We start from the raw sequence: 10,479 nt of genomic DNA on the forward strand, positions 1-10,479 counted from the left end.
TGGTAAAAGTCACATAATATAAAACATACTATTTTAACCACACTTAGCTGTACAGTTCGGTGGCACTAAGTACGTTCACATTGTTGTGCAGTTCTCACCAACATCCATCTCCTGAAGTTTTCACTTTCTTAAACGGAAACTCTGTCCCCATTAAACCCTGACTCCCCATTCCCCTCCCCACCTCCCCACCCCCGACCCTGGAATCTATCAATGTACTTTCTGACTCTATGAATTTGGCTATTCTAGGTACCTCGTGTAAGTGGAATCAAACAGTATTTGTCTGCACCTACTGTATATTGGAATGCATTTTTAGGGTTAACTTTATATCACGTGGTCCTCGGTGAGATTGTAAGCTGGGGGTCTGTTCCCGCACATCCCCCAGGAGGGCTCACGGTGAGTAAATACTGAGGGGCCCCAGGCGGCGGGCTGTGGCTGAGGCGGGCCCAGGACATCTTTCTGGTGCTGACACATCATGAGCTCACCTCGCTCCTGCCTTTAGGGAGGCCCGATGGCCCTTCTGTATGAAATTTTAAATAAGACGACATTGTCATCCCCCTGAGAAAGGTGGCTTCACTATATCAGCTGTAAGGATCAACAGAGGGACGAATGTGAAGCATCCTTCCCCGTTGATGCTGAGCTCCTGGACGTCCCAAAAGCACTCACACGGTTTCTTTCCTGGACAATCTCCCGGTGAAACCTGACAGCTTGGTGCTGTGTGCCCTGCAGTTTCTGACTGCAGTGAAGTTTCGTATGCGACTCTTCCCTCGTAGGTGACGTACGTGAGGTGTGAGCCCCTCTGTGTAAGGCTGTGTCCCCGTGCTCTCTGTTCCCCCGCTCTGGGGTAGCAGGGCTGGGACCCCTTCTGCAAAGGGCGGGACCCACTTCGGAGGCGGCGGGAGGCTGAGGTGGCCCCTGGCCACTAGATGGCGCGCCAGCACCGCCGAAGGCAAACCCCACCGCCCCTGGTCTTCGCATCCTGAGGGCTGCTTTGCTGACAGTAGGGCTTTCAGAGGAGTATCTGACCCATCCACGATGAAATAGGAAGTGGGGAAATAATGATATTTGTAGGATGCCCACATTTCTGATTGTTTTTTTCCCGTCTTGCCAGGCTAGTGACACTGTGCTAGAATTTATTATCAAAAGGTATTCTTTGACTCATTGCCACCTGGCATCCTTTCACGCTTCCCCCCCCTTCCCCCAAGATGGGATGGGGTGCGTTGCGATCCTGGAGCTGGGTTCCCCATTGCCGGATGTGATAGCCCCTTTTCCTCCCCTTCTCCCCCACGGGGCAGGTGGGGCTCAGCCCTGCGAGGGAATCACCTGGGAGCCTCTGCAGGCCGCATCCCTGTGCCCACCGGAAGCTCTGGTTAAATCCGTCTGCAGTGCAGCTTGAGCCCTGGGAGTTTTGAGCCCTCCTGGTGACCTAATATTCAGATAAGGGGGAGCTCTGCCATGAGGGCGGGGGTTCTGTCTGTCCTTCCTCTCGTGGGGCTCCCGGTGCCCGGTTCGATGTCTGGTACATGCCAGGCACTCAACAAATATGTGTCCCAGAGAGGATAGGAGCCGATATTCCCAGTGATGTAAACAAAAGGCAGGTTCTCCTACAAACAACCTCCACCCCAGCCACCGCAGACGTTTATGGAAGCCTCTCTCTGTGTCAGGGCTTCTCCCACCTGATCTCAGCCCGTCCTGGACCGTGAGGTGGTGGTAGGGGGCGTGGGCGTGGATCCTGGGGGGCGATGAGCCCGAGGGGTTGCAGGTGCTCAGGGGAGGCTGGTGGGTGAGCTGACCGTCCTGCCCGCATCCAGGGAAGCTGCTCCAGCCCTTCTCATGAGCCGGGGTGTGCGTGCGTGCGTGCGTGCGTGCGTGTGTGTGCACGCACGTGTACGCGTGTGTGTGCATGCGCGTGCGCGCGTGTGCGTGTGCGTGCTCGTGATGGAGGCAGGAAGCACAGAGAGGACGAGAGGCAGCATTGGGCGCAGCCCTGATGTCCTGCCTGTAGCCGTGACCCTTCCCATCCCCCTCTGCTTCTAACGCCTCCTCCAGCTTCCCTGGACAAGCCCCCTGTGCCCAGAGGGCTGACTCAGGAATCCATTCTTTTTCTTTTTCTTTTTTTTTTGAAAAATTAATTAATTATTTTTGTTTTTATTTTTGCCTGCGTTGGGTCTTCGTTGCTGCGCGCGGGCTTTCTCTGGTTGCGGTGAGCAGGGGCTACTCTTTGTTGCGGTGCGCGGGCTTATTGCGGTGGCCTCTCTTGTTGCGGAGCACAGGTTCTAGGTGCGTGGGCTTCAGTAGTTGTGGCACGCGGGCTCAGAAGTTATGGCTCGCGGGCTCTAGAGCGCAGGCTCAGTAGCTGTGGCTCACGGGCTTAGTTGCTCTGCAGCATGTGGGATCTTCCCGGACCAGGGCTCGAACCCGCGTCCCCTGCATTGACAGGCGGATTCTTAACCGCTGTGCCACCAGGGAAGCCCCATTCTTTTTCTTTTTCTTTTTCTTTTTTTTTAATCTATTTATTTAATTTACTTATTTTTGGCTGCACTGGGTCTTCCCCACTGCGCAAGGGCTTTCTCCAGCTGTGGCAAGTGGGGGCTACTCTTTGCTGCGGTTCACGGGCTCTTCATTGTAGTGGCTTCTCTTGTTGCGGAGCACCGGCCCTACGCGCGCGGACTTCAGTAGTTGTGGCACATGATCTCAGTAGTTGTGGTGCACGGGCCTAGCTGTTCCGCGGCATGCGGGATCCCCCCAGACCAGGGCTCAAACCCGTGTCCGCTGCACTGGCAGGCGGACTCCCAACCACTGCACCACCAGGGAAACCCCCCATTCTTTTTCTTTTAAAATGTATTCCCTTTTTGAAGGTCTCACTGGCCAAACTTAGGACAATTTGAGCATCAAGAATGATTTGTAAGTTGCTGAACAAAAAGAAAAAAAAAAAGGAGGAAAGGAGAAAAAAGGAGAAATATCTCCTTTAGAAGAATCCCGCTCATACATGTGGAAGGAATTAGAGAATCACCGTTGTACAACCCATGATGTAACAGTTGATCCCAGCCAAGGTATTCCGTGAGGTGTACATCACTGGCTGTGAGCTCTTTGGGAAACAGGCTAGTGCCGTGGGTCCCCAGGGCCTCTGCGGATCGCATAGTGAGCAGATGGGGAACCCGAGAGATTTTTACAGTTGAGAGATCCTCTCCGTAAGGGCCAGACTAGGCACCTGTCAGAGCGGGGCCCAGAGCCCACCATCAGGTACGATGCTGTAGGACAGACACAGAGCATTCATGCCCTCAGTGGTAACCGAGTCCAGTTCTGCCCCTAGACCCGCTGCTCAGGTTACAGGAAATACAGTGGGGGGGGGGCGGGGGGGACAGAAGAACAGGGTAACAGCACTTGGGGGAGGAGTCGACAGGTCACACGTGTGGCTCCGTTCTACAAGGTAACACATCAGGGCCCTTGTGAAAGTCAATGTCGTGACAAAATGAGATGATCCGGGAGTGACGAGAAATAACTAAGGGTGACCTTGAAATTAGACTGGAGCCTGGCTTCCAAAAAAAAAAGAAAAGACAACTAAGATTTTCGTGCCTTATCTGGGGATTTTTGAGTATGGACTAAAAACTCAATGATGTTAGGGAATTATTACAAAATGTTTTAGGCCTGGTGATAATTTTGTGGTTATGTAGGAGATTGTCCTTAGTTTGAGGAGAGAGATGCTGAGATATCTAGGGGAAATACGATGTCTACCGCTTACTTCCAAGAGGTAGAGAGAGAGAAGGGGAGGCGGCGGGGAGAGAAAGTAAATACAGTGATAATTGTAGAATTGAAGTGCGAGGTATTAGATGTCATCATAATATTTTTGCGATTTCTTGTAAGTTTGAAAACTTTCATAATAAGAATTTGTAGAAAACGTAACATCTTCCATCTCTCTACTTCTCTGGGCTCAGAAGATGTATTCGTTTCCTGGGGCTGCCCTGACAGGGTATCACACGCTGGGTGGCTGGAATCCGGAGCCCTTCATCACGCTAATGTTTCCATGTCTACGTCATGTGGGGCTGTGAACTCTTTTGTTTAAAGTGTACGACTGAGTGGCGTTTAGCACATTCACCACCTCGGCCCAGTTCCCAGACACTTTCATTCCCCACAAGGAAACCCTGTACCCATGGAGTAGACCTCAGCTCCTGGCAACCACCAAACTACTTCCGTCTCTATGGATTTGCCTCTTCTGGACCTTTCATATGAATGGAATCATCCACTGTGGGACCTTTTGTGTCTGGCTTCTTTCACTTTGCGTCATGCTTTCAAGGTTCATCCATGTGGTAGCATTCGAAAGAACTCCTTCCTTTTCATGGCCGAATAATAATCCATTGTGTGGATGGACCACGTTCTGTTACCCATTCATCTATCGATGGGTATTGGGTTGTTTCTACCTTTTTGGCTGTTGTGAATTGTGCTGCTATGAACATTCCTGTACAAGTATTTATTTGAACACCGGTTCTCAGCTCTCTGGGGTATGTACCCACGGGTGGGAGGGGCCGTGTGCTAACTACAGGTTTAACTTTTGAAGAACCGCCAAACTGCTTTCCTGGGCTCTCCACGCTGCCAGGCCTGGCCCAGCACCTGCCTGCCCTGGCCCAGCACCTGCCTGCCCTGGAAGCAGACCTGGCCGCTCTCCTGTTCCCCCCGTGCGCATCCACCCTGGGGAGGTGCCGAGGCGGCAGGAGCTCTCCCCTGGGAGGCGACTGGCCTCTGCCCTCCCTCTGGCCTCCCTGTGGCTGGGAAGAGGGGCAGCCCTGGTGCAGCTCTGTTTGGGTGGTCTGGGCCAGCTCAGCCTCCTCCAGCTGGCCAGTGAGTGTGACCCGCCTTCCTTGATTTGGAGCAGGGATGGCTGGTGTCTGGGGTCCTGTGGGCTTGCTGTGAGTCCCGAGCCCTCCTGAGTGTGGATGGACTGAAGGAGTCCCGCGGTCTGGGCAGGCTCCTGGGACCCTGCAGGCAGAGGCCTGACGGGCCCTGAGCTCTGGGTTCAGAAGCAACTGGTTAAACCTGCCCTGCCCCCCACCCCAGCGCTGGACTAGGGGGTGCGCCTTGGAGAAGGGGGTTTACGCTCACAGAGCATCCACACTTGCTGCTGCACCAACTTGAGCTCAGGAGTGAGGGGAGCGGTTACTAGCCCCAGGTTCAGGCGTGGGAACCGGGGCTCCGAGAAGTTAGCGGCGGGGCTCAGTCGCCCGGTTAGTGGCTGTGTGTTTCCCGATGCCAAAGCGAGTTCGCTCTGAGACAGGACACAGGGACGTCCCCATGCGATTTGAAAGGGACGCAAGGTGGGGTTGAAATACTTGAACCTAGAGTACTGCATACAAGCCACCCGTGCTTCTTTTTCTCCCCCGAGTACCAACAGGGAGGCGAGAAGGCCTGGGGCAGAGAGAGGGCAGGGCAGGCCGGGGGCTGGGCTGCCCTCCTCTGGGGCCTCCTGCGAGGTGGCCTCGTGCAGTGCACAGCCTGAGCAGCCATTCAGGGCGGCTTGGGGGAGGGTGGTAGGAGCTGCAGCGACCAAGGACATCCCAGCCTCCCTACTCCATGCTGAGCGCCCTTGGGCAAGTCCTAGAGCCTCTGGGCTCTAAGGGTCCTCTAGGCTAACGTCCCACGAGGGAAAGCACCTCCCACTTTGTCCCCACACAGACACTTGTAAACAAGGCCAGCTGCTTTTATTGGGACTGAAGGGGAAGTAGCCTGTGGAGGAGGGGGCGGGGGGCTGGGGGCAGGCTCCTGGGGTCGTTCCTGGAGGAGCTGAGCTGTCAGCCACCCTGGGAGGGCTCAGCGCCTCCTGCCAGGGGGAAGCAGGCGGGCGGGCGCTGGAGGCCAGGCTTTGGTCCATCCCCCAGGGCTGCTCTCCTCCGGCCAAAGCGGCCCACAGGCCGGATTCCGCGGCCCGTGTACCAGGCAGGATTGATGTCGGGGGCTGGAAAGAGAGAGAACAGTGTGTGAATGCACGTGCCCTGATTTGTGCAACCGCGGAGGCAGGGCCCAGTGCACGCGCTCAGCTCAGTGCTGCCCAGTCGCCAGGCCATGCTGGGACCCGCCCGCGCAGGAGGGGCGCCCAGAGGGCCTGGCCAGGCCATTTCGGGGGGGTGCGGTGGCTTCGGGAAATGGGAACTCAAACTCACACCAGGACGAGCTCCCCCTTCCCCTCCTGTCCCCACAAGCCCCTTCTCATGGGCAAAGTGGCCTCAGCCCCAGGCCGCCCTGGTGGTGAGGAGTGAACCCCTCCCCCGAACGTCGGGCAGGGGCCCTTGGGAGCAGGTGTCAGGGACACTGTGGGGAGAGGTCTGCTGAGCAGGAGGCCGAGCCCCCAGCCCCGGGGCACTTAGCAAGGACGGTGCCCCAGCTCAGGAGGCGGCCAGGCCCCAACCGTGACCCCGGGGCGGAGGGGTGGGAGGGCAGGCCAGGGGGCCGGGCACTCACCGCGGAGCTCCATGGAGCGCTGGTGGGCCAGGCCCAGCAGCAGCAGGCACAGGAACCAGGCCCGCGGCGCCTTCATCCCTCTGGCTCCTTGAGAGGCCGCTCGAGCTGGGATGCCACACGGGCGGGCGCAGCCTGGGGCAGGGGTGAAGGTGAGAGCGCGTGAGGGCGCGTGCGCACAAAGCTGGGACCCTCAGATAACGCGAGCGCCGTGCATGTCAGAGTGGACGTGCCCGTGTGCGTGAGCGTGTGTGTCTGTGAGTGCACGCGTGCATGGGTGTGCACCTGTGCACGACAGGGTGTGCGTGCGTTTTCACGCCCCTGTGTGCGTGAGGGGGTGTGCGTGGGGTTACACGCGTGTGCAGGCAGCTGTGCTCTGCGGTGCGTTTCTCTGCTCTGCTGGGATGGCAGTGAGCATAGAGGTAGCAGGCGACCTGGCTCTCTGCACAGTCCCTTGCTCCCCGGGGGACCCCACCCTCTCCTCCGTACAGTGAGCACTAAATGAGGTGACCACGTGTGTGGTGGCCTCTGCCGTGCTCAGTCATGTTTGCAAGGACCCTCTGTCATCAGAAGGAGGCCGGGAGGAACATGAGCTGTGGATGTAGAGAGCGGGGCTCTCCTGGAGCTGCCCCCATCTGTCTGCCTGTCTGTGTCAGGGAACCAGGAGTGCGGGAGGGCTCCGCACCACTGTGGGTGTGCACACCTGGCCTCGGCAGGGAGGGCAGAGGTGAGCGGGTTGGTGGGGAGCTGCCCGGAGGAGCCAAGGTTGCTGCAGAGGTGGACGGGGTGCGGCCCAACCTCAGACATGCCCAGGGAGGGGAGCCGGGGGAAGGCTGAGCCCGGACCACACTCGGGCTGGGACCCTGGTGCAGGGCTCTTTCCCTCCCTCGGCCCGGTTCCATCCTGCCCCGTGCCGGCTGGAGAACGTCAGCCGCCAGCCGGGCACTGTAGAAGTGCCATCATCTTCCATCCTTCCCAAGAGTACTCACCTCCCCCACCCCACGACCCCAGATCCCAGCTGCTGAGTCTCCAAGATCAACCTGCAGCCGGTGGGACCTGTCCTCATGCAGCAGGACACCCCCAGTACCGGTGCTGGGGGAGAGGGTGCTGTGGGCAACAGAGACACCCAGAAAACTCACTTCTCACCCTGCCGGGGCTGAGGCCCTGACCAGCATCCTTCCCGCAGACCTGGCAACTCCTTCCGCAGGTGCCCCCAGCTCATAGGGCTGGCTCCTCCCACCCCACCCCCCCTTGGCACTTCAGGAACCCGCAGAAGACGCCAGAGAGGCTGCCTGTTTCAGGGAGGACCCCTCTGCTGACCTTGGCTTTCCAGCCCCTGGAAAGTGCTCTCCATCCAAGAGATTTAAGATGCCCACCCCTTTCCTTTCCAGGGACGTGTTGGGGTGTCTCACACTCAGTGGCAGGGGGACTCCAACTTAGAGGAAATGAAGGGGCCATCATCAAAGCAGAGTAATAAAGGGCGCTCCCTGGCGATCCAACGGTTGGACTCGGCGCTTTCACTGCTGGGGCCCGGGTTCAATCCCTGGTCGGGGAACTAAGATCCCCGCAGCCAAAAAAAAAAAAAAAAAAAAGCAGAGTAATAAAGAGATGCACCCAGAGACACTGGGGTGTTTGCTCCTCCCCCTGGGCTGGGACCCTTGCTGGCTGGAGGGCGTCTTAGGAGAACCCTGGCAGCACCTGATACCAGGGGAAGGACCTGCCTCCTGCGAGTTGGAGGTTGGCTGTTGCCGGGCCGGCGGGATTCCTGGTCTGCTTTCCCAGCAGAGTTGCCTGGACGGCTTCACCTTCTGTCCCCGCCACGACAGCCTTGCGCACCGGGGCCCCGGCGGGCCGGCGTGGCCCTCAGATGCACAAGCGGTGCTGTGGCTGCCACGTCCGCCCCCGCCACTGCTGGTCCTGGCTGCCAGGACTGACCCCTGCCCGGATGCAGAGGGAAGGCTGACAGAGGAGGGTGGAGTGTCAGGGACCCCCACCCTCTCCAGCCCCCTGGGAGCTACTCACCGAGGTGCCCACGAGGCTGGCAAGTGCTGTGACCGGGAACAGTGACCCAGGTGGCAGCCAGCCTCACCCCTTTTATAGCCCCGGGAGGAAGCAGTCGACCCGACACCCACCCGCCCCTCCCCGCCCGCCTCCCTCACTGGGTGGCATCAGGAGAGAGTTGTTTTCTTTTTTCTTTTCTTTCTTCTATTTTTTTTTTTTTAACTCTCATCAGCAATGTGATGTGTCCCTTCCTGGGTTATATAATTTCATTTGGGCTGAGTGGTTTTAAAACACATTAGCCTTCCTCCTTCATGCTTTGGGCAATTGCAGTCAGGTGCCCCGAACCTGGGTGCCCGCAGCCGCGTGATGGCTGACACAGAGGGGACCCTGCGGCTGTCTCCCTCCTCCTTTAAGTCCCAGTTTCCAATGCAAAGGTGAAGGGACAAGTCACCCGAGGCCATCACAACTGAATGATATCCTCGTAATCCTTCCCAGGCACCTACGTGGCTTTTCATAGCTGCGTTCATTACATGCAAACCACTTTCGTCCTGTTCCGATCACTGAAAAATTATTTTTTCTAGGCTTTTCCAGAATTGTCATCATTACCGTTTAAAATAAACAAGTTTATTATTATTATAAAACAAATACATGTATTTCCATTGTAAAATAAATAATAAACAAGCTTATTTTTATTATAAAAGCTATTTATGTACATTTGGAAAGAATTTAGCACATACAGAAAGCTAGAAAAAAAACCATCCATCCTATCAGGGAATCCAGCCATTTATCACATGCGATATGTTTCCTTCTCGTGGGCTTTTCACATACTTTCTGGGTGGATTCATCAGACTCGTGCATTTTGAATCTCATTCTTTTCATTTAACAAGCATGTCCTCAAGTAGTTAGAAAAGCTGAATACTTACGCTATTCTAAATAACTGAACACCGTTCTCCATTTCACTTGGCCCTCAGAACTGAACTCATTCCTGTACTGAATAATCATAGATGACAGCAAAGGTCATTTAAGCGCCGTTGAGCATCGTCTCAAGGAGCCTGTCCTGGGGAGGGCACCTCCCAGGTAGCTCTCCTTGGACGTGCGCAGGGGCCACGCGGCCCTCCCTGAGCCTCCGTCAGACTTCGAGGAAAGTTCCAGAGCAGTACCTGGACCCCAGAGGGTCAGTCACGGGCGCTTCTCCTTCCTGCCATGGCTGCCCATTCCTGGTGATGGAGGTTATATGGGTGGTGGGTTCCCAGAAAGTCTGGAGCCGGGGGGCGCTGGTGAGGGGGAGTGTATAAGGAGCGTGGCGGGTGGCTTCTGCCCCGGGCTGCAGGCTGAGGCCACTGGGATGGATTCTGTCAGAATGCCCAGGGGAGCTCAGGGTCCGCGGTGGTCAGAGTGGCTCTTGTGAAGAGTGGTGATGGTGGAGAAGCACTGACGTGAGGTGTGGTCCTGTCTCGAGGTGGGTCCTCTCCCTGCAGATGTGTGCACAGCACCTGGGCCTCAGGGGCAGCGGACACTGTGAGACCGCAGCAGCTGGAGGCAGCTTCCTGGGCACCGTCGTGGGAGCCTGCGTGTGTGTGTGTGCGTGTGCGCACGTGTGCGTGCATGTGTGCATGAGCGTGTATGCATGTGTGGGAGTGTGCACGCTTGTGAGAGTGCACGCGCAGGAGTGTGTGGTGTGTGTGTGTACGTGTGTGGTGTGTGAGTGTGTATGTGTGCATGAGTGTGTGTGTGTGGGGTAGTGAATCCTTCTCTTTCAGCCAAGCAGCTTTGTCTCAGTGCGGGTTGGTGCTGATAAAAGAAATGTTCACATATTGAGGTCTGGGGGAGTCGTTCTGGCTTATATGTGCGTTAACTTGAATTGTACATTAACTAGAACATCCTGTGTGTTAACTAGAACATCCTGTCTGTGGCCCATCAAACGTACATTGTACGTCTGCTTTAATCATGAAAGAAAAGGGCGCACTGACCAGAAGTAAAGAATGTCCACATTAAAAAGAAAGATGAAATGCCTCCCTTCCTGGGACGCCGAGG

The 10,479-nt window shown here is 56.5% G+C and overlaps 1 protein-coding gene across 1 annotated transcript; it reads right to left on the reverse strand.

Annotated features, from left to right (window-relative positions):
- Positions 1–55: 55 nt before the first annotated feature.
- Positions 56–9,823, reverse strand: PRLH (prolactin releasing hormone). Its single transcript, XM_082396019.1, has 3 exons — positions 8,467–9,823; positions 6,448–6,579; positions 56–5,944 (listed from the first exon to the last, which is right to left on the reverse strand). The coding sequence occupies exons 2-3, from the start codon at positions 6,521–6,523 to the stop codon at positions 5,781–5,783; spliced, it is 240 nt and encodes a 79-aa protein (XP_082252145.1). The 5' UTR covers positions 6,524–6,579; positions 8,467–9,823; the 3' UTR covers positions 56–5,780.
- Between the last annotated feature and the right edge of the window lie 656 nt (positions 9,824–10,479).

Source organism: Balaenoptera borealis (assembly GCF_965194805.1).
Source record: "Balaenoptera borealis genome assembly, chromosome: 6".
Taxonomy (NCBI): Eukaryota; Metazoa; Chordata; class Mammalia; order Artiodactyla; family Balaenopteridae; genus Balaenoptera; species Balaenoptera borealis.